Source organism: Stegostoma tigrinum, chromosome 16 (genome assembly GCF_030684315.1).
Source record: "Stegostoma tigrinum isolate sSteTig4 chromosome 16, sSteTig4.hap1, whole genome shotgun sequence".
Lineage (NCBI taxonomy): Eukaryota > Metazoa > Chordata > Chondrichthyes > Orectolobiformes > Stegostomatidae > Stegostoma > Stegostoma tigrinum.
In genome coordinates this window covers 36,201,476-36,226,063 of record NC_081369.1, presented here as the reverse complement: position 1 = coordinate 36,226,063, position 24,588 = coordinate 36,201,476, and the positions used below count along the sequence as shown (strand labels likewise).

The window sequence follows — 24,588 nt, the reverse complement described above, 5'->3', positions numbered from 1 at the left end:
TTGTAAAAACAAAAATAATGCTAACAATATCAGACATTTAAGTTTATTTGAAAATGACTGCATAGTTAAAAGATCCAGTACCTCTTGGTGGTTTTCACAGGCTGAAGGCAATATGAGAGACAATGCAATGATGTAACTCTTCACTGGAATTCTATTTGTATTTATCAGTCATCAGGCTAAATTCATACTGTGTGTGTCAGACTCATTACTATATTGTTAGCATTCAACAAACTCTTGCAGACATTTAACAGATTGTATTCATCTAGCATAGTTAGAATTTCTGCTTTGTAACTACAATTTTTATAATTGTTAAATATTCTGTTGCCCAAGCATTTTTAAGGTTGTGATATAATCAGCTTTGGGAATAACTGCCATAGTACAATGCTACTTCCCAAAATACGGTAGCTGTACAGAAACTATTAATCAACTGAAGACGATATTAAGAAACTTGCATAATGGGCATCTAATCGGCAAATTAATTTCAACGGAGATAACCTGTATTCTACACATCATAAAATAAAAATATAACAAGGCATCAGGCTTCAGTTGTCAAGGGATTGAACTGAAAAGCAGAGAAGGTACGTTAAATTTTTGTTAAAGTATATAAGCTTTGCTGGACCGTAAATGGCACACTGAACAGCTCTGATGTTCATACAGTGTTTTTTCTAAAAAACAAAAAGAGGCATTAGAGAAAGTACAGTAAAAATATTTTTAAATTATAGAAAACAGATTGTATCAACAAGGAAGAATTTAACAGGCTGGATCCCTTTTACTAAGCAAAAACAAAAGACTGAGGGTGATCTGATGGAGGAATTTAAGTTTTGGCATTTACGGAGTAGTTTGATAGGGAATTTTTTTTCCACCTGAGGACAAGACCAAACTAAGCCATGAGTGTAAGACAGTCACTTATAAATTCAATAGAAGATTCAGGATGAGCTTGTTTACCCAGAACATAGCTCCATTAAATGGAAAGTTACATAAACACACAAAATACAAACAGGATAGATTGCTGAGATTGGATGAAGAAGGCTTGTGTAGAAGATAAATTCTGCATGGACATTTTGGACTAAATAGCCTGTTTCCATGCTGGAAATACTTTGTAATAGTATGCATAGTATGCAAACAGTGTGTGAATGTATTATTGTTTAGCTACATTTAATTAGAATGCATTCATAAAAACTTATAATAGCAAGGGAATATTGTAATCAAAAATTTGTTCCATTATCTTTTACAAAGAAATTTATATGTCAAATTTTATTTTACCTTATCCAGCTAATATTTATAATTAAAAAATACTTGAGACTTTCAGCAGGTCTGGAAGCATCAGTGGAGAGAAGCAGCATTAATGTTTCAAATTAATCACTTTTCAAAGTTTCATAATAGTTCAAGCACCCTCCACTACTTTGTCTTAGTATTCAGAATGCTACTTTTGACAGTAATAACATAAAACATCAAAAACAAACTGCCTTTTTCTACTTTAATTTTAATATGTTAAATGCTTACTACTTAAATAGAATTTTGTTTCATTCTGATTGTTTCCAATGAAAGCTGATCATAATTACATCATCACATCATCAGATCTTGCTTGCAGATTTCATGAAAATCAGTAATGATTTTCCAGCATAGGAAGCCTGCTTCTGCTCAAATATGATTCCATGAATATTGGCAGTGTAAAAGAATCCCAGTCTTTCAATAGAACCAAAATGGCTGGTACTGTGAAAGAATCCTACAGCTGATCATCTCAAAATTTAAAGAAGCGTGCTTGTAAAGTGAAAAGTGACATGCATATAACAATGATACGCGTATTTATAATATCCACAAATATTTTTGCAGAATTGTAGACTCCAGCACATCATCTTCTTGTGGTCTCCGGTTGGGAAAATATCAAATCGGTCATTAATGTGAGGGCTTAGGTGTCCAATTTCAGGAGAGAAAGATCTAACTGTTAAAAATGACTGTGCTTGTTCATTATGTTCCATTTACTGTAGAAAATATGGTGCATGCATTCTTTAAGACACGCTGGCAATCTAAGGCGGATTTGGTAAATCATGGCATTGTCTGTGTGCAAATATTTTAGCTAATTAGCAAGGAATAGATTATTCCATTTTTGACAATACTTAAAGCCTTTAACAGATGAATCGTATAGACCAGCTGACCCATTTATTTTGTCTGATGTGGCCTATAGTTTATGGATTAGGGCCAAAGGGTATAGATTACTTACACATCCAGCTGAGGTTTATACTTGCCACTGAATGCAAAATTCCAATTGGTGTCTTGGTATCTTTTGTAATGTTGGGTTTATTTGCTCTCTCTGTAGGGCTACCCATTTAATAAAGAATTAATTATATAATTTTACAAACCTCATAGCTCGTATTTCTTCTTTGTTCTTACATATTTGACCTGAAATCAAGACCAGCTTGAAACTTTCAAGAATTTTGTTACTGTAATTCTGAGAAACCTGAGCAATTGATTCCTCCCCATCTGGCTAAGTTAAGCAACTTCTTTATACAGGATCAATGATTTATCCCAAACTTTGGCAACAAAAAGAAGCAAATAACATTTAGCAAAAGAATAACAAATTGATGCAATAGCATGGTTCCTAAGGCTTTACAAGAAATGGGATTCAATGGTATTCTGCAATAGTACTTCTTTGCATTTTCTAATAATTTGTATTTGCACACACAACACATCTTCCAGCTACTACATTTAGATCAGGTGGGTAAGTAAGCTTGCTTTTGTATAACAAATACAGAAGAAAAAAGAACTACAGAAAGGACTATACATGTCATACATGAGCAATTATTCCTAATATTCTATCTACTTAAATTTATTGACAAGAAATGGACAGACTTTCTTGCAATGCATGATCTTTGCCCATTTTCCATCTATACTGTATATTTAACACTGCAGATCTTCTAAACCCAAATGAAAAGATGGGGAAAAACTGCACTATTGTATCCACATAACATATCTAGCTGGTTGATTTGTCATTTCTTTGATTTGCATCTTCCATCCATCAGACTGACAGTTTTATAATGGTTTAGGGTTCACTGTTATCCATGTGTCATGGCTTACTATCTTGTAGTTAAACCTTTTATAATTACACAGATCTTGGTTTCTAAATTTCTTGTTTGCTTCATACAGATCCCTTATAACAGGGGATACGGAGTCTGTTTTGGATAACTGGGCTAACTCAGCAATATAGCCCCACTGACGACTATCCAATTTATGAAAATGTCTGTGAGGAATTCCATTTTGCAAACAGAACTGGTATTCATGCTCTGTAATTGCATCCATTTCAACTTTAGGTGGTAGCTTATATGTACCATCTAAAGATGCCAAAGCAAACAAGACTTGGCTGTGGAACAAAGGAAAAGGACAAACAGTCGTGCATAAACCAATAAAAAAGAGAGTTGGAAAGGTTGTATGAACAATATGTTTGTAAAGTGGAGTAACTCTTTGATCTTTGACCTCTAAAACATTTTTTTCAAGAAACTGAAAAGAATACTTATATCCAGTACAGAACATGAATACATCTGCAGGATACTCAATTCCATCATTACAAATCACTCCTTTCTCTGAAAATCTGTTCACACCTTTGACTTGCAGGAAATTTGAAGGCATTGATGAGGTTATCAGTGAATGATTGTGTATCAAGACAACTTGCTTTGCAACTGAGCACAATTGCAATGCTATATCTGTTCCAGATGGACCAGCACCAAGCAGAACCACATTCTTCCTAGTGAAAGACTCAGCAAACCTGTATTCATGACTGTGCATTTTCTGTCCTTTGAAATTTTCAATTTCAGGAATGTGTGGGATGAACGGTTCAGAATAATGGCTGAAAATATAAATTAAAACACATCAAGAACTATTATAACATTTTACCAGTTGTATAAATAAGAAGTCTCAAGGATTTACAAAATATGAGTATATTATGCAATGTATAGGGACAGCAAAATTTCATATTAGATATTTCTGCTTGTTATAATCCAATATTCCATTAATTAACAGCTGTACATTTGATTTACAAGTTTCTTACTTTATCATCTATCAAGTACTTAATGCATACCATTATTCTTAGAGTGCTTAATATTTTTATTATGGGATGAGGGTATTGCTGGCTAGGCCAGCATTTGTTGCCCTTTCTTAGAGGGCAATTAAGAATCAACCACATTGCTGAGAGTTTGGAATCACATGTAGGCCAGACCAAGTAAGGATAGCAGTTTCTTTCCCTAAACGCATCAGGGAACCAGATACCTTTTTCCTCAAAAATCCAACAATGGTTTCATGGTCTTTATTAGACTCTTAATTCCAGATTGTTACTAAATTCAAATTCCACCATTTGCTATGATGAGATTCGAACCTGGGCCCTCAGAACATTAGCTCTATCTCTGAATTAACTGTCGTGTGATAATAACATTAGGCCATCACTCTGGCATATACAAGCAAGTCAAGTAACACAATATTTCTTCAATCAGATTGAAGAATCCTCTTGTAAATGTGGAGTGTCTTAACCTAAAGTATGTATTAAAATATTTAAATGTAAAATAATGTCCAAAAAAATGGGCAAGTGAGATGGGATTAAGACAATGATATGAGATAAAGTATAATTTTTTAAAAAAATCTTGAAGAATTGCACTCCTAGTGAAATGCACCAGTGAGAGACATCATTCAATCATTGTTGCAACTTAACGTACCATTAAAAGCTTCACTAACACCTGAACTCTCAAACCTTAACCATTAAACAAGGGCAGTAAAAGTCAACCAAAGGCCCATAAGCAGCACAACCTCATATTCTTCACATGTTTATTGGGAATCTATAAGCAAATTACATATAGTGGAGAAGCAGGAAAAATAGTGTATTGGAATTTCCATGTTTAACTGCACCTGAATGATCTCAACAAGTTGCTGTCCACTTTACAATATCATTAATGTCAACTGCTAATAGCCCCATCATTATTTTTATTACAGTCTGGGCCAGATTGGAGGGGAATGCACATGATATTATTTTTACAAATAAACAATTAAGTATATTCATCAGCATAAAAACAAATCACAGTTGTTACAGCACTGTCTGTAAGCAGCCTCATTTCGCCATTTTCGGCCATGATAAAGGTATTCAATTAAATCTGTGACAATTCATTTTACTGCTTTAATACTTCACATCTAATAGCATTTAGACCCTGTCTGATGCTCTGAGCCAAAAAGGGGCTGTGAGAAAGTTGGTTGTAAAAATTCCATGAAAAATGTATGTGGAGAAAACAAATTAATGCTAGACTTGTTTTAAATATGTTGGCTACAAAATAAGCATTTCACATTGTTGAAATTTAATACTGCAGACTCACCCATTACAAACAATAACAGAATCAAATCTTTCTGTATTACGACAGAGATTGTTCAGATTCAAAGATGTTATTTCCCATGAACTCTGATCATCTACAGTGGTTCCAGAAACAGGATTCAGCAGTTCAACATGAGTACAAAACTGTGAAAAGATTTTCCAAGTCATCATACGTTTCTTAACAATCTAAATATAACTCCTTTGTAAAACGAAAGACTTTTCCTCTGAGGTTCCTCTTGCTAATCTTCCTTACAAATAAATTAGTCTACAATCTGTTTTAATATTCAATATTCCTCTAATTTAAGTTACCCACAATCACGTAGTATAAGGAACCACTGAATTGGCCTCAATAGTTTGCTCCAACAGGGAAGGAGAAATCCAGAGTCACATCTGTTAGAAGTAATACAGGAAGGCTGGTGAACTCGTTATTTGAGAAATATTTCATCAACAGGAAATATGTTGAAAAGACAATAGAAGGTGACAATAGAAAAGACAATACAAAAGAAGAAAATACATAGCAATGGGCAGTGTAGGTCATTTACCCTCTCAAGTCTGTTCTGTTAATCAAATAAATGACGGGTGATCTAACTCTGTACTCCATTAACCAGCCCTGTTCCATAATCCTTAATAATTTTACATAGCTAAAATACTTAAAGGATAGTTATCTACAATAATGGTCTTGCTAATCTAAAAATATCACCTCTGCTTTAACTGAAATTTTATTATTCTGCCAAAGCTGAACTTCTATCTTTATACTTCACATACAAATTCTACTAAAATTGACAGGTAAGAACAGAAAATAATTAAAATCCAACAGTAGGACTTCAGAGAAAACATAATGGGTGGGATTTTCCTGTGAAAGTGGGTACGTCTCATGAAGACAACCCTATAGCCTACCCAGATCAGGAAGGCAACTGGATCTTACAAACCTGGAGCAGGAAGTCTCACCCATCTGAAGCTGCTGTCAGAAGTCAATGCCTTTACAATTTGACAATACCATGACAGAGACCATGGCAGCTTCTTGAGCACCACCCTCCAGACTCCTAGACAGCAATAAGATGGGTAGGCATTATTTGGGGGAAGTTCTGGGGTTGAGAGTCATGGAGACAAGGTGCTGCTGGATTGGAAGCAATATAAAGACCCTCCTCCCTGACCCTAGTCCAGTCTCTTGGTCTTGCACAAATTATTGCAGACTGAAGATAACTGACCCTAAGAGGCCTTAATTGGTGGTGGTGCTGGGTGATGAAGGGGTATCTCCTTGGTGCCAACCTGTCCAAGTATGTGCCGATTTTCTCGCTGCTTCTCAGTAGGGAAAAATTCCTAATGTTCTCAGCAGTGCAGTATTTTGTGTTTTTTTGATTTCTGTTCCATTTATTTACAAAACACTATTTTTAACATTTTACAAACCCTTCAGTGGAAAATCTAGTATGGTTACCTTTATGTGGGGCTGAATTTCAAAGTGATCAGCATATTGTTCCAGATATGACCTCACATCACTATGATGAACGAAAGAAGGGAGTTGACTATCAAATGGAAAATCCGGGAAGGACATGACTTCTTTTGGAAGGTTAGTTCTAGAGGAAAGATGGGAGGCAAAAGAAAAATCAAATTTTGGGGAATTATATACCTTGTCATTCAATAAATGAGTACTGACGTTTACAAGCAGTTATTGTAGTAGCGCCATTTCAGACTTTGTACTACCAGGTGGGAATCTTGCACTTTATAGGAGAGAAGTATCAATAGTTTGGCTGTACTCTGTGCACAATTATTCAGCCATTTAGATTAATGACCGGACAGAAAACACAAGCGCCAAATTGACATTTTGACACTGAGTTTCCTTCACAGGTTCATGAAATTTGGAAATTCTCTCTACTCACAAATGTTAATTTAAACTTTTCAGTTCTTTTATACAAATTTTAATGAACCACCATGTTTTGAAAACTGGATCTTGGTGCTCTGTGTTGGCTGCAAGCTAAAGTAAAAAAGTTAAAAAGGTAATTGGTACAAGTACAGGAGGCAATAGAAGGAAAAAGAAAAGTTATATAAAGTTGTTACGATCTAGGGTGGACTGCACTGAAAGTAGATTCTTTAAATTAAAAATAATTTTCAAAAATTAACTAAATAAATACTTGAACTGGAAAAAAATAAGACTTTTGGGAAAACATAACAGTCCAATAACTCAGCACATTGGATCAAATGCCTTCTCTGTGCTTTATTTTTCTGATTCTGTACAGTTTGTCTATTACTAACTGAAAAGTCGAGTTTAATATTTTAGGTGGTCTTTATGGAGTATTAAAATTTTATTTTCATTTCAGAAATTGATGGATGACAGTACTGTCCTCATTCTAGTATTTGTTACTAATGTGCAGAGTTTCCAGTACTTTTTCTCCTGCCTTGCACTTTTTGCTGGCTAACAGCCTATGCCTACAATTGTTTTACTCTTTCAAAGGCTGGATTGAAGCAGATACTAGCATTAATGTACAACTTATATCTTTACTTACCCATTTAATTGTTATATTATTTATCCCCAAGTCTCAAGTAATTTGTGGCCGAAGTAAGTTCAGAGGTAGACAATGCTGAAAAGCTGAACCTGTCATTTTTCCCTGACATCATTTTTTCAGTATTTAGGTTTCTAGTATGAATGCATTTACAGATTAGATGACAAGGATTCAAATAAAAGACTACCCCAAAATGCTATGATTCATCGGAGAAAGCCAAACTATCGCCAGAAATAAAAGAACAAATTGTATTTCCAACAGTGCTCTTCATGTTATTAGAATTATGCAAAATGCATTTTTGAAGTTCAGTTGAATTGTAGCTATTATTTTCCTCAAACACAGTTTTTCATAATTTGCAAGCAACAACAAGATAAATGATCAGTTAATCTGCTTGGTGTTATTAAAGCTGTAAATTATCATTACTTTCATTGTCACTGTGTCCAAAACCTGGAACTTCTCTCCCCAGTAGCATTTCGGTATGCCAACACTAGTTGGACTACAGCAGTTCAAGAAGGTTGTTCAACAGTACCCTAAGGGGGTGTATTAAGTGTTGGTATTGCCAATGTCACAGAAATTCATTTTTTAAAAAACTTCTTACAGGTTCAGCAATACTCATTATCCTATGACTCTGGCAGAATAGTTGATACCTGGTTATATTATTGGCTTATCCTCCAACTAGATCTTCCCTTGTAGTTGGATGGTGTCTATTTTGACCATCATCTCTTGCCTATAACTTTTTACAGTGGCCTGCACTTTGATAGGATTTACCTCTTTCTCTCAAGCTAATACTGTGCATTCCCTGCTTACATCAATGGAGCAATGTTGATTCTTTAACAGAATTCTTAAATTACTCCTTTATTTTGACTCTTGCTTCAGACTAGAATCCACAAATCTTTTTTTCACTTTGAGCAGCTTGTTCTTCTAAAATAACTAAGTCATTTCACTTTCATCTTCTCAAGTACTTTCTGTCAAATATTACCCTTTGTCGTTCCTCAGCTTCATCCCCTCATCATAGGTGAAGACAGGGGACTCCACGCCTTTGAGAAACCTACTATTTTCTCTCTCTCTGTCTTACTAGGCATTCCTTTATTTATTCCTGAGCTTTTTCCTGTAACAATCCAAAAAAAAAGACAGATCCCAATCCAAGCATTTCCCTTCATGAAAATGTTCCTCATGTTAGAACATAGAACATAGAACAGAGAACAGTACAGCACAGAACAGGCCCTTCAGCCCACAATGTTGTGCCGACCATTGATCCTCATGTATGCACCCTCAAATTTCTGTGACCATATACATGTCCAGCAGTCTCTTAAATGACCCCAATGACCTTGCTTCCACAACTGCTGCTGGCAACGCATTCCATGCTCTCACAACTCTCTGCGTAAAGAACCTGCCTCTGACATCCCCTCGATACTTTCCACCAACCAGCTTAAAACTATGACCCCTCGTGCTAGCCATTTCTGCCCTGGGAAATAGTCTCTGGCTATCAACTCTATCTATGCCTCTCATTATCTTGTATACCTCAATTAGGTCCCCTCTCCTCCTCCTTTTCTCCAATGAAAAGAGACCGAGCTCAGTCAACCTCTCTTCATAAGATAAGCCCTCCAGTCCAGGCAGCATCCTGGTAAACCTCCTCTGAACCCTCTCCAAAGCATCCACATCTTTCCTATAATAGGGCGCCCAGAACTGGACGCAGTATTCCAAGTGCGGTCTAACCAAAGTTTTATAGAGCTGCAACAAGATCTCACGACTCTTAAACTCAATCCCCCTGTTAATGAAAGCCAAAACACCATATGCTTTCTTAACAACCCTGTCCACTTGGGTGGCCATTTTAAGGGATCTATGTATCTGCACACCAAGATCCCTCTGTTCCTCCACGCTGCCAAGAATCCTATCCTTAATCCTGTACTCAGCTTTCAAATTCGACCTTCCAAAATGCATCACCTCGCATTTATCCAGGTTGAACTCCATCTGCCACCTCTCAGCCCATCTCTGCATCCTGTCAATGTCCCGCTGCAGCCTACAACAGCCCTCTACACTGTCAACGACACCTCCGACCTTTGTGTCGTCTGCAAACTTGCTGACCCATCCTTCAATTCCCTCGTCCAAATCATTAATAAAAATTACAAACAGTAGAGGCCCAAGGACAGAGCCCTGTGGAACTCCACTCACCACTGACTTCCAGGCAGAATATTTTCCTTCTACTACCACTCGCTGTCTTCTGTTGGCCAGCCAATTCTGTATCCAAGCAGCTAAGTTCCCCTGTATCCCATTCCTCCTGACCTTCTGAATGAGCCTACCATGGGGAACCTTATCAAATGCCTTACTGAAGTCCATATACACCACATCCACAGCTCGACCCTCATCAACCTTTCTAGTCACATCCTCAAAAAACTCGATAAGGTTTGTAAGGCATGACCTACCCCTCACAAAGCCGTGTTGACTGTATTTGATCAAGCCATGCTCTTCCAGATGGTCATAAATCTTATCCCTCAGAATCCTTTCTAACACCTTGCAGACGACAGACGTGAGACTTACCGGTCGATAATTGCCGGGGATTTCCCTATTTCCTTTCTTGAAGAGAGGAATTACATTTGCCTGTTAATTCCTCTTACTGTGTACTCATTCCACTGGTTCATGACTGAGCAGGACAGTGAAGGACCCAGTGAAATCTAAACAAGCAAGAGACAGAAGGACACAAAGACCAATCTCCAGCTTTTAGAGAGACAAAGAAAGAGAGAAAGAAAATGATAGAGATAAATAGAACAGTGGTTTCATAAAGAGAAGAACAGACCTGCTCATGGTATTGGGGTGAGATAGCAGGAACCGCAGATGCTAGAGAATCTGAGATAACAAGGTGCAGAGGTGGATGAACACAGCAGGCCAAGCAGCATCAGAGGAGCAGGAAAGCTGACATTTCGGGTCTAAACACTTCCTCAGAAAAGGGTCTAAGCCCAAAACGTCGGCCTTCCTGCTCCTCTGATGCTGCTTGGCCTGCTGTGTTCATCCAGCTCTGCACCTTGTTATCTTATGGTATTGGGGTACTGTATTAGCATGGATGGAGAACCCACAGAAGACAGAATTGGGATTACTGGGTCTTTTCTAGATTTGAATAGTGGAACTAGTGGAGTACCGGAATGATCAGTTCAAGAACTTTATTTATTATCTATACTAAATGACAGAGGGGCAGAGAGTCATATATCCAAACATGTTTATGATACAAAAATAGGAGGGAACGTATGTTGCAATGAGAACAGAAGGTAGCTGTAAAAGCATATAGATAGTTTGAGTGAGTGGGGTGAAACTTGGCAGGTGGATTTTCATGTAGGAAAGTGTGACTTTGGTAGGAAGAATCAAAATGCAGATCATTTCTTTAAATGGAGAGGGAGTCCACAAAAAACACTGGAGCACAGAGGGATTAGGATGTTCTTGTTTATTAAACAAAATGTTAGCATGCAGGTGCATCAAGTAATTAAGAAGACAAATTGAATTTTGTCCTCTACTGCTAGACGGTTGGTGTTTAAAAATAGGCAAGCCTTTATACAACTGTACAGTAGTACCACGTACTGTTTCAAACCCTATATTTAAAGGACAGACATACTGGCATTGAAGGCATTTCAAAAGTCATTTGCTACACTGACTCCTGGGTTAAATAGGTTGACTTATCAAGAACAGCTAAACAATTAGGCCTGTACACATTACAGTTTAGAAAAATGATGAGTGATCCTATTGAAACATAAAGCAAACAGAGTCTGAAGTGATAACAGGAACTGCAGATGCTGGAGAATCCAAGATAACAAAGTGTGGAGCTGGATGAACTGAAGTGGTTTGACAGGTTATATGTCGATAAGATGTTTGCACTATTGAGGGAATCTTGAACGAGGGGATATACCTTTAAGAAAGTGAGTGACTTTCTTCTCTCACAAGGTAGTGAATGTCTGCAATTCTCTACCCCAGAAACTTGTGGATGCTGGATCACTGAAAATATTTAAAGAGGAGATACATGGATTTTTGAAATATCAGGAAGTTGACACCAATGGTAAACTGGCATGAGGCCTGGAACAGACCAGCCATGGCCTTGTTGAATGGTGGGTCAGGCTTGAGGGGCTGAATGGTCTACTCCTGCTTCCTATTTTTTGTATTCTTACTTTCCTCCTTCCTCTACACATTACCCAAATTACCACAATGACTGCCTTTCATTTCTATCCAGTTCAAAATATTCATTATTTTGTGACCAAGGTTCATGACTACCATTGGATAACTCCATCAAGATAATCACCTTCACTGAATCATGGATCAGCTACTCTTTCACCTTGCATCAAGAAATTAGAAATCTTCACTCAGGAGATAAAGAAAAAGGCTAATGAATCAGAAAATGTTCATTTTTAGAGGGTTTGCTTTCCAATAAACATAGGCCCGAATGGGACACCTTAGGGATTTGAATGTCCTTTGCTTCATTACTTATTCAGGATCTGGAAGGGGACAAAGTCATCAGTTAAATTTGCAGATGACCTAACAGTCTTTTGTACGAAGGAACTTGGAGCAAAGAGAAACTGAAAACTTGTGGCACAGAAGAAAGCCGAGCAATCAACAGATGAGATTAGAATTATGATAAGTGAATTGAAATGAATCACCAAAGTGTACCCAAGATTGGATCAATTGGGAAGTTAGGCTTCAAGACTAGCAAATGTCTTTTGATTTAGACAAATGTTCAGATATGTACAAAGGTAAACAACTAAGACCATGGTGCAGAACATGAATCAACTTCTGGTGGGGTAACTATGACTGAGTATGTTTATCTAGTCATCAAGGTGCAAGCTCAGTTTAGCAGGTTATGAAAGCAAGTAGAGTCCTAGGTTGGATTACACTGACATTTAACTGTGTCCAGTTTGGACTATTGCTTATGAAAACTGGAATTGATTCTGAAGAAGCTGCAGAATAGACCAATAAGGATAACTACTAATGGACTTGACATCTTATGGTTAATAGACTCGACATCTTTTGAGAAACAAATTTGGGAGAATATGATTAAAGTGTAAGATTATTAAAGAAATGAAAATGATGCTGGTAGATAACGTGTTTTAACTTAGATAGCTAAGGTTCACCAATCCAGCCTTAGGTGGCAGGGGAGGAAGTTGGATGTCTGGAAGTTTTACTTTACCCAGAAGGTGATTAACCTGTGGAGCAGTATTCCAGAGAAGGCAGGGAAGATAAATTATTTACAGAAATAGTAGGAACTGCAGATGCTGAGGAATCTGAGATAACAAGGTGTAGAGCTGGATGAACACAGCAGGCTAAGCAGCATCAGAGGAGCAGGAAGGCTGACGTTTCGGGCCTAGAAGTTTTCTGAAGAAGGGTCTAGGCCCGAAACATCAGCCTTCCTGCTCCTCTGATGCTGCTTGGCTTGCTGTGTACATCCAGCTCTACACCTTGCTATCATAGATTATTTACAGTTCCTCAAGAAGACAATAGATGTATTTCTTGAAAATTAAGTGAACACAACAAATAAGATTAAAACGTTCTGGAAAATTATGCATGCACATTGGAGTGTCTGGGCTTTGTTTACATTCCATGGGATGTTGGACAAAACTTTCTAAGACGTCTTCTTCAAATTGTATGCTGAAAGCTTGGCAAAACACCTTTGGATTACTTCCAAATAAGCATCCAAATTACAGTTAACCATGCATTCATATGTCCTGATGATGTTTTGTGCCTGCTGTACCCAGCTTCCTCTCCTTCCACACAAATTCCTGCCCAAATGAAGTCAAACCACAAGTGTTTACACACGCAACACAATTCAGGCACAAGCATATGGAACAGAAGATCTCCTATGCAAGCCAACCTATCTTGCCACTCTCCTCAAGTCATCCAATCTTCTAGTTAAGTCAAATAGGGAGGAAGTTCCATTTGGAAATCTGTTCACGTATGTGACAGTGCTGGATGCAAGGCATTAAAACAGCTATTATATAAAGGCTCATGACAACAAAGAGGTCATAAGAAGTAGCTGAAAAATGCACACTTTCATATTACTGTAATCTTCCTATTGTTGAGCAATCTTAGATTAATAATTTTATGTGGCTGTGATTTACATATCACATCTTATATACCAAAATGTTGAGAAATGGCAGGTAAACCCCAAATATTTGGGAGGCGATGACCTAGTGGTATTATTGCCAGTCTGTTAATCTAGCGATCCAGGTAATGTTGTGGGGACACGGGTTTAAATCCCGCCATGGCAGATGGTGGAATTTGAATTCAAGAAATATCTGGAATTAAGAGTCAAATGACGGTGAATCCATTGTCAGTTGTCAGAAAAAACCCATCTGGTTCACTAATACCTTTTAAGGAAGGGAACTGCTATCCTTACCTGGTCTGGCCTACGTGACTCCAGATCCGCAGCAACGTGGATGACTCTTAACTGCTCTTTGGGAAAATTAGGGATGGGCAATAAATGCTGCCTCACCAGTGATGCCCTCATCCCATGAATGAATAAATAAAACATAGAAATGAATTATTTGCGTCAGGCACTTATATTTTCTGATAGACCCAGCAGAAATGGATCAGGGCACAACTTGTGTAGAATTGTGGCAAAATAAATGTTCTGCTTAGTTTCCATTTCTGATCAATGATTTTTGTGTCAGCAACTGATCAGGAATTAATAAGCAAGAAATTTAAGGTTATGATTTTACACATTAAAAGGAAACTTTTCTGCACTTTTGGGACACACTGGCAGGAAGATTCTTCTTAGATTCCGGCTTTTTGTTTTAAAGAAAGATTTTCAAAAGACCTTACATTTCTGTCATTAAAAGTACACTGGGGTCAGCCACACAAACTGCAATACGAAGGCCAAAATAAAAAAGTTACTGCATTCACTTGAGACACATTTTATTTTTGGAAACAAATCTGGTGTACTGCTGTATCCAGCTAAGATTCGACATCCACCAGACTCCAATGCTGAGTCACAGTTTGCCTTTAGGAATGGAGAACTCATGTAATGGGACAGAAAGGAACTACTCAGCAATCTCTTCGTACAAGTCTGTCCTGATCTTGATCAGCAGTAATTTATGGAAAAAATTCTAAGGTATGTATTTATCCAAAGCTGCTTTAACCTGTAACGTTCTACCCAACTTGGTTTTCTGTTAACTTTCTATTAAGTTCACTAGATGTGTATCATTCCTCCACACACTATCATTCCCCACCCCGACTAGATTTTGTTTAAAAATAAAATCTAGGACAGCCTGTTAGCTACAACTTTGCAATACAACTAGGATCCAGTTTCAATCCAGGAATGGATGGTATTAAAGCTCAGGTTTACATAGGTTGTACACACAGTACCGGCGATTTGCCTCAGTAGTCAATATCAGTCTTTATGCCGCACTCAAGCTTCCTCCCATCTCATTTAAATCTTCCATCTTAACCGTTTATCCTCTTCTGTCCAAAATGCATGCCTAACCCTCTTTAAATGTACCTATATTATGCCTCAAACACTCTACAGCAGCAAGCTCCCAAATTCACTACTCTTTGGTAATGAAATTTTCTCTTAATTCCCTATTAAAAAGGCACTATTTTCTGGTATTTTAATGCTTTTAAGGAAAGAAAGGAAAGGTGCAGCTAGAAAGTTCTCTATGCATGGCCATCTGGGAACTGATCAGTTGCATTAAGATCTTTATAAGCATCACTATTTTATTACAACATGTACCACCTTATCCTTATATTCAGCATTTATTGCCCAAAGGACAGTTAAGAATCAACCACATTGCTGTGGGTCTGGAGTCACATGTAGGCTAGATCAAGTAAGGATGACAGTTTCCTTCCCTAATGGGCATTCGTGTAGAATTAGAATCCCTAAAGTGTGGAAACAGGCCCTTTGGCCCAACCAGTCCACACCCAACCTCAGAACGTCTGACCCAGACCTATAACCCACCTAATCTACACCTCCCTGAACACTATGGCCAAGCGACCTACTCTACACATCTTTGGACTGTGGGAGGAAACCGGAGCACCCGGAAGAAACCCACGCAGACACGGGGAGAATGTGCAAACTCCACACAGACAGTTACCCGAGGCTGGAATCGAACCTGGGTCCCTGGAGCTGTGAGGCTGCAGTGCTAACCACTGAGACGCCTATAGTGGACTGGATTGATTTTTTTCACCAATGGGTTCAATCATCATTAGATTCTTAGTTCCAATATTTATTGAATTCAAATTTCACCATGTGTCATGGCGAGATTTGAACCTGGGTCTCCAAAACATTTTCTGGGTATCTGGATTAACAGTCCAGCAATAATACCACTAGGTCATCACCTCCCCACACCTAAACTGGTGTGTGAAAGGGTCACATCAGGAACAAATTTAGAGATAAAAGTACATAAAGCTCAAGCAGTGAATGCTGCAGAACCGTTTCTACACTACCATAGAACAGCATTCTGCAAAACTACAGCCTCAATGAATAGGTTTAGATAAAAGCAAGCAAGTCAATAAAGTTACCTGTTTAGTCAAATGTCATCCTGAGAAAGTTGTAAGTATAATGAACCAAAATCAGGCAGCTACATAGATATGGAAAATAACGTGTCATTTTTGAGGGGATAAATCTTAAATTAGTTGTAATTTCACTGAAATAGATTGGAATACAAGGTGAAAATGTAAACAAAATTTGAGCCAGGCAAATAGCAAAGAAAACTAAAAAGCTATTACTTTTTTAATAATTACTATGATTTGTATAAACTGCAACAGTCTAAAATCTGAGAACCTTGGAATTAAAGTAGCTAATGCAAAATGTTATTCAAGATAAAATCAAAACAAACTTCAGGAAAAAATAAACAGCAGACCAAATATTATTTGTGTGGAGAGAGAGAAAAACCAATTCAACCCAACAAAATAGGAAGAGCAGTAGGCTGTTCAGCCCTTCAAGCCTGTTCGACCATTCAAAAGGATCATGGCTGATCCAACATTCCCCAGGTTCACTTTTTTGTACTTTCCCCATAATCCTTGATTTTCCCGTCCAGTCAAACAGTGAAAGTTTCAGGTGTGTAGCCGTTCCTCAGGACTCAGTTTGAGATGCCGTAGGACTTGAGCAAGGAATGGTTGGGCTGAGGACAAAAGGAAAGTTTGAGAGAGGAAGAGAACGCAGCAGAGACTGAAAGACAGAATGGTTAATCTTCCAGGGTTAAAGGGAGTGGAGATAATGCAAGAAAAACAAAGAAACAAAAGATGTACCTGCAGTAGTTGAGCAGCTAACTGCAAGAAAAAAAAGAGAAGCAGAAGCAAGGAAACATCTGGGGAAGAGAGTTTATTTTGTCTGAAATTGCTGAGTCCAAAGGCTGTAAATTATCGAATTGAAAGATGAAATGCTGTTCCTGAAGAATTACATTGAGCTTTCCAACATTCAGATGACTACATTGTGAGTAATGAATACAGAAAGCCATTTGGAAAAAAGCACACAGATTGCTGCTTCAACTGGTAAGTGCAAACAGGGTCATCGATGGTGAGAAGACATCTCCTACATCTGCATTGAAAAGGTGCCAGAGGGAGACGGAGCAGAGGAGCTGAGTGAAGTGCAGACCAGTGTATCACTGAGAGGATGGTTCCTCTAGAATGCTATCAGGGAAAGGGAAGCTGTTTTTGATAGTGGCATAATGTTGCAAGTAATAAAGTATTCAAAAGGATCATCCTCTGCTATTCTGTCACCTTCTTACTGGAAAATTTGGAATAAAACCTGTCTTTCTCCTTTCCTTGGCCTTAATCGAATCTATTTAGTTAACCTCTCTCACTCTCCAGTCTGCTGACTCTCCCATTCTGCTCCCTGTATGCTACAGCTGTCAACAATAACAACCTGTCACTATGCAGTTCTCTTCCTAAATACCTCTGCCTAACCCATCTCCAAAAGCGTTTTGCAAAGTTTATCTCTTACCAACCCTTAGTATTTTTTCCTAACCTTTTCTCCATTACTTTGCAAGGTATTGTTGCATGTAAAAGGTAAAGTCATCATAGTCCTATGAGACCACAGGACTGTTCCCTCATTAGAGAGGGAATGACTAGTGGTAGTTTAACCAGAGGGACACCAGGCCTGAGGCAAGGGGAGAGGCTAAGAAGGAGGGTCCTTCATGGTAACCTCAGCTGCTGCAAGAATCAAGCCTATGCAGTTTACATCACACTGCATCATAAACTGGACCTCCAGCTGAGTTTATGTAGTGCTTCAAAAGTAGTTTTCCCAAAACTGCTTGCAGCTGCTCCTCCTAACAGAAGATCTGCAAATGTTATGCTCTTCTATCTTGCACCATCGTCACGCATCCTCCGTAGCTTGTCTGTTAGCACAGTTTGGAGAAATACAACTGCACCCTTTATATTCTTGCTCGTTTGCTATTGTCATATGACCTGTTAAGAAATCCTGCGTGTATGCACGTAATCAGCAGCAGCCATTAATACACATTTCAGTTATAACATGGTGTCAGGAATGGTGCATCTAAAAACATGTGGATTTTCATAACTGTAAGACAGCTAAGTACTGGAAGAAACAGTGATTGACTTTTTAAAGAGTATACAACTTTGAACCATTGAGCGAGTCAAAATGGCTGTGCATTTTTCCACTTCTTGCTGCTGCAGAAACGAAAAGGACATGAGACAGAATTGGATTTCCGCCCCATACTCAGTGGCAAAACTATAAAATAGATTTTAAAACTCACTTAGAAGCTGACCAAGTAAGAATACTGGATAACAAAGTGTGGAGCTGGATAAACACAGCAGGCCAAGCAAAACTGATCTGGCTCTCCATGTTGCAGAAAGTGCTACAAGCTGTAGTGCAGCCTAGATTTCATTGCAGGAGCAAAAAAGCCAGACAGCAGAGAATTTGAAAGCCTTAAACTTAGACCTTGCATGAAGTAGGGTCTACTGATCAGTATCTGGCTATGGTAATACATCTAGCTGAATCTGAAGTGTTTGGACAACGGAAATATGATCTCAGAGATGGGACTGTGTTTGGATTTGACAGTTCTTCTCAAACTTTTTCCCACTATGATTCTACTTTTAAGTTTAAAAATTGCAAGAGTGGATCAAGACTAGGGAGTGAGCTGAGAGAGTAGGGTATGGTTGTTATAAGTGTTAAAGTTCTGCAGCATTGTGAAACACTGGCATTAGAATCCTGCTGTGAAGGGTGAACTTATAGTTTGGGAAAGCTAATGGACCCATGTAGAGGCTCTAAGATTTTTACGAATTAACTATGGCATATTAATGGAAGAATAGATAAGGCTTTGCATTATGTTAAGACACATTTCATGCTGAATGAGAAAAGAAAGAACTATTTGCAGAAAAGACCAGTAGAAAGATCATGGTCAGAAGGGGAAGGCATAAACATTATGGAAAAAATAACACAAAGAATTAAAAAACTGTGTCCTACTTGGGAAATGTGATGTTCAAACTTCAGTTTTCACAAAAGAAGGTGTTTAAGCCAAATAGTAACATAACATATGTATAAAGGTGAATGCAAAATGATGTCAGCTGATGATTCCAACAAATCACTCTCCACCATTCAGCATCTCAGGAGCACAAAAACTGACATTTCGGGCCTAGGCCCTCTGATGAAGGGTCTAGGCCCGAAACATCAGTTTTTGTGCTCCTGAGATGCTGCTTGGCCTGCTGTGTTCATCCAGCTTCACACTTTGTTATTTTGGATTCTCCAGCATCTGCAGTTCCCATTAACTCTACACCATTCAACAGGTTGGTGTCTTCAGATCTAGAAGTGACAGATAGTTTGAGATTGAGAGATACTGGTGAATTTGTGCAACTTCAGAAGGTTCACAGACCTGTGCCAAATGGCTCAAGAAGGTGATCCAAAATAACGAAGCCCTACAAAGTAGGGTTGGGACTATATGATAGAACATTATTCATACCAAGGAGACAAATTAGCTGATAGTCCAGTGAAGAGCAGTGCAAAGAATGAAGATGTGGATTTCCAGGTAGTGGGCATAAAACAAAATCCACTCATGTCCACCGAAGAAAATCTAAACCTAGGACCAGTAAGCCTAATGTGCCAGAAGAGATTAGCAGTGTTTCAAAGACCACTAAGCCATTGATGACTGAACATATCCTGAAAGATTACATCGATGTTTTCACAGATCTTGGATGCCTTCCTGGCAGTATCATCTTGAAATAAATGGGAGTGGAAGACCAAGTCAGCACTTTTGAGAACAGTTCCAGCAGCCCTCAAGTCAAACCTGAAAGATTAGATAGAGGAGCTAGAGAAGATGTAGTCATCATGAAGTGATAACTCCTATATACTGGAATTACGGTATAGAACATAGAACAGTACAGCACAGTACAGGCCCTTCGGCCCACAATGTTGTGCCGACCTATTATCCTACTAAGATCAAACTACCCTGCATCCTCTACATTTTACTATCATCCATGTGCCTATCCAAGAGTCGCATAAAAGTCTCTACAGTATCTGACACCACTGCCACTGCCGGCAGCGCATTCCACACGCCCACCACTGTGTGAAGAACCTACCTCTGGCATCTCCCCTATACCTTCCTCCAATCACCTTAAAATTATGTCCCCTCATAATAGTCATTTCCACCCTGGGAAAAAGTGTCTAACTATCCACTCTATCTATGCCCCGCATCATCTTGTAAACCTCCATATGTATGTTAAAATCAAAAATAAACTGGAAAACAGAGTATGCAAGGGCCTCAAAAATTTGAAGAAATCTCATTATCCCAAGCCAACCATTAAAGAAATTGAGCCACAACTCACCACAGCAAAGGCCTTTACTATCCTCAGTGTGAAGGATGGTGACCAGCAAGTGAAACTAATGAAAACAGCTGGATTCCAACAGGTGTCTTCTAGACTCCATTCAATAGATACTGATGGTGGGCATGCTGTTTGGCATTTCTACTCTCCAGAAGAGCAACAATGTTAACAGAACAAGATAGACTGTGTAAGTTAATCTACAGACGTAGAGACGCAATCGCAGACCACAATCAGAATCTAGTGTGACTACTCGGAGAGTTCACCAGATGAAGCTGAACAAGCAAAAGATGCAACTGAAAATGCCCAATGTCAAGTACATTGACAGCAAAACGGACTTCACCCAAATTCTGACAAAGTGATAGGTGTAGCAGAGATGCAGCAACCAGCAGATGTGACAGCTAAGAATATGCAGAGAACAAAATTACCTTTCACTGGAAATCAAACAACTAGTGGCAACAGTTCAAGCGCTGAGGTACTACAATATTAATTGATATCAATCATTTCAGCAAAAGCAGGACTTGGAGCAACCCATACACAGTAAGGACAACCAGTTACATTTGAACCCAGGGCATCAACACAAACTGAAAAGTGTTATATTCAGGTAGAGAAACAAAGTGTACAGGTATTGTCTTAGCTTGTGAGCATTTTGACCAACATCTATTCGGGAAAGGCAAAGTGACAGTGCAGTCTGACCACAAACCACTTCAAAGCATTTTTGTTTGCAGCAAAGTCATTTAGATGTGACATACATGCAAATGAAACAGATATACATTGCAGACATGCCTTTTTGAGAGTAGCTCTCCCTCCTGAGAAAGTAAAGAATGCTTTGGCAGAGTGTAAAATCTTCCAGTTTCAATGAGAAGTAACTGTTCTACATGCTCTGGAAGTCATCAATCCAGCAGAGACATAAGCATCATTTTGCATCGTTTGCTTGATTTCAACAAGAAAACTCTCTAAGTGCTGCAGGAAGTAGCGACAAAAACATTAAGAACATACCTGCTGCTCTAAGAGAAATATTTGGCATGAAGTAAGAGCCCAAGATGACATCTTGCACAAAAGAAGTAGAGTAGTTTTGCCTAAAGGAGGTGAGAAAAAGAGATGAAGTGCTTTCATGCAATGCACCAAGCAATTGAGTGTGGTCTGGAGGAAAGCAGAAGTGCTCAACTGACCAAAGGGATTGAAGGACCACGTCAACCTGTGCAGTTCTTATAGCAAATAGCACACTAAACAATCTAGAAGAACTGTTCATGATGCATAGTATCCCATTAGAATTTTGGAGTAGGCCTCTTTACTTTTGCAGGAACGGATTATCTTGTCATCATGAACTATTGTTCTGACTACTGGGAATTAGACCAGCTGACATTCATGAGTGCCAGTGTGACTGTAGAATGCCTGAAAATGCACTTTAGTTATGGCATTTCAGTCATTGCAAATAATGTCACAAGTCAAACAAATGTCATTTAAATATCAAAGATCATGTCTACACTATCCAATCAACTAGAAAAGGTTGGGCTGGCCATGAAAGTCACCAAAAGGATTGTAAAGAAATTGAGCAAATCCAGCACAGAACATACCCACTTGAAGGTACTGAAAACAGTCCAATTGAAAAACTAATGTCAAGCCACAGCCAAACTGTTGTTCCATTGTTGGAAGAATGACTGAGCCTAGTGGTTATATCAGACAGGAGTTACAAAATCAGATCAAACAACAGAAAGCCAAATTTTGTGTTGATAAAGCTGCCGAGATGTTCCCAGAGCTCAGCATTGGAGAAACAGTCAGAATGCAAATGTTCAACACTCTCAACGACAGTCAGCTCACACAGTAAGTTGGGACTTGTACATAGCAGTTGTGAGGCTGATCACAGCTGGTGAATATGAACAAGCAAATATATTGTCCAACTACAGGCATCCACATACAACCAAAAAAGCAATGCTTTCACTTCAGGCAGCTGGTGAGAAGAGGTAATCTTGTCATTTTACGCTCTGTGGAAGTGACCATCAGTTCCAGAGATCCACTGTACCCCAGCAACAGAAACAGATCAACAGCATCAGCTAAAATAGCAACTGCACTCACCATGGGAATGACTCTCCCTGGATAAGGAACATCAGCCTATGAAGAGACACCAGACAGACTTGAAAAATAAAAAAGAAGAAAGGTCCAATAGGTCCAACTGTGAAAATTAAAGGGATTTACGTACTGTCCACCATGGGAAAAGTCATCCTGAGAATCATCCTCAACTGTCTCCTCACAGTGGCTGAAGAGCTCCTCCTTATCTCAATGCTGCCTCTGCCTGTCAAGAGGCGCAATGGAGTTAATGGGAACTGCCGATGCTGGAGAATCCAAGATAACAAAGTGTGTAGCTGGATGAACACAGCAGGCCACGCAGCATCTTAGGAACACAAAAGCTGACGTTTCGGGCCTAGACCCTTCATCACAGCCTAATGATCTCCCCTTCCCCTACTGCATCCCTAAACCAGCCCAGTTCGGCCCCTCCCCCCACTGCACCACACAACCAGCCCAGCTCTTCCCCCCCCACCCACTGCATCCCAAAACCAGTCCAACCTGTCTCTGCCTCCCTAACCGGTTCTTCCTCTCACCCATCCCTTCCTCCCACCCCAAGCCGCACCCCCAGCTACCTACTAACCTCATCCCACCTCCTTGACCTGTCCGTCTTCCCTGGACCGACCTATCCCCTCCCTACCTCCCCACCTATACTCTCTCCACCTATCTTCTTTTCTCTCCATCTTCGGTCCGCCTCCCCCTCTCTCCCTATTTATTCCAGTTCCCTCTCCCCATCCCCCTCTCTGATGAAGGGTCTAGGCCCGAAACGTCAGCTTTTGTGCTCCTGAGATGCTGCTTGGCCTGCTATGTTCATCCAGCTTCACATTTTATTATACAAGATTATCTCATGTGGGAATAGGAAATAGAGATGTCAATATTTTACGTACACCTAAAGCTGTCCACAATCGGCGCAGCGCTTGAGGACAAAGGCAAGTTCACGCCTGTGTGGCTGTTATCTAGCTTGCTCGGCCGAACCGACGTGACCACCAGATGGTGCAACCTACCATGTAGGGAAATTTTGAAAAAAAACAAGCGCTCTACTTCATATCGCCAGGACTATTCTCACAGACGAAGATAATCCAACGGGTAATAAGTGGGCAACAGGAGGACCAAGGTTTGAGTTCGTTACATTTTGTTCGATTGGTACATCAAATTACCATCCTCTTAGCTCGACGTGATGTGCATTACCTTAAATCCCTGTACATACTGGAATGAATAGGCAGGCCGTAGTCATCCCTTCCCACTTTGTCTGTGTAAACCCAAGTGCCTCCAACACAGTTAGACAGCTCATAGACCACAGGGGGAGCAAAAACGTGAGGCCTGGTTAGCAGGTGGCGAGCAGCACACAGGCCACTTGCCCCTGCTCCTATAACCGCTACCTTTAGCTTGGGATAGTTCATCACGAATGACTTAAAAAAAAATCTGAACTTTAGTCATTTCCAAGGTCCTTTGCTCAAGGGAGTTTGTTCGTCCAACTCGCCTGTTTTATTTTTGCAGATTTTGTTTCTAAATTGGGGTTACATGACACTCTCTCTACTCTAGTGAGGTCTTGTCTCATTAGCAGAGAAAGAACTGAGCAACTTGAGGACTGAGACTGAGAATCTGACGCTTCTGAATGTTTGGCAGCTCCACCGGAGTTACCATGTCTTCTCCCCGGGTTGGTGGATGCTCTTTTTCTAACACGAAAGCTTCAGTGAACAGCTGTCAATTATTAGCCTTCATGGATTGACACCAGGTGGAAAAAGAGCAACTACCACATTTTATTAATCCTTTACTAAGTCTCCGAAGACATCGAAGACTGCATTTCATTTTTCTTAGAACATTTCACGAGGCTTTTATCGCAACATTTTATTTCCGCTACTCACTCCCACTCCCCGCAAACGTTTTAAAAAGTCTGCCGGGTCTGTTTCGTTTATCTCCCTGAACAAATAAAGTTGCGAC

The 24,588-nt window shown here is 39.2% G+C and overlaps 1 protein-coding gene across 5 annotated transcripts; it reads right to left on the bottom strand.

The window, feature by feature from the left end:
* Positions 1 to 24,588, bottom strand: LOC125459725 (uncharacterized). 5 transcript variants are annotated; one of them, XM_059651707.1, is made up of 4 exons: positions 24,513 to 24,588; positions 6,780 to 6,918; positions 5,349 to 5,488; positions 1 to 3,841 (listed from the first exon to the last, which is right to left on the bottom strand). In XM_059651707.1, the coding sequence occupies exons 2-4, from the start codon at positions 6,894 to 6,896 to the stop codon at positions 3,031 to 3,033; spliced, it is 1,068 nt and encodes a 355-aa protein (XP_059507690.1). In that variant the 5' UTR covers positions 6,897 to 6,918; positions 24,513 to 24,588; the 3' UTR covers positions 1 to 3,030. The 5 variants fall into 5 exon arrangements, with proteins under 5 accessions (XP_059507690.1, XP_059507689.1, XP_048402446.1 ...); XM_059651706.1 differs by lacking the exon at positions 24,513 to 24,588 and adding an exon at positions 23,535 to 23,616; XM_048546489.2 differs by lacking the exon at positions 24,513 to 24,588 and adding an exon at positions 22,784 to 23,011.

What these genes read in the sequence shown, in the direction of transcription:
- LOC125459725 (XM_059651705.1), bottom strand. Translation starts at nt 24,047, where the DNA reads ATGAACTATCCCAAGCTAAAGGTAGCGGTTATAGGAGCAGGGGCAAGT. An exon ending in AGTATGTACAGGGATTTAAG is followed by an intron (nt 6,919 to 23,835) that starts GTAATGCACATC and finishes TCTTTCCTCTAG; the next exon opens with AACTAACCTTCCAAAAGAAG. An exon ending in AAATTCAGCCCCACATAAAG is followed by an intron (nt 5,489 to 6,779) that starts GTAACCATACTA and finishes ATCTTTTCACAG; the next exon opens with TTTTGTACTCATGTTGAACT.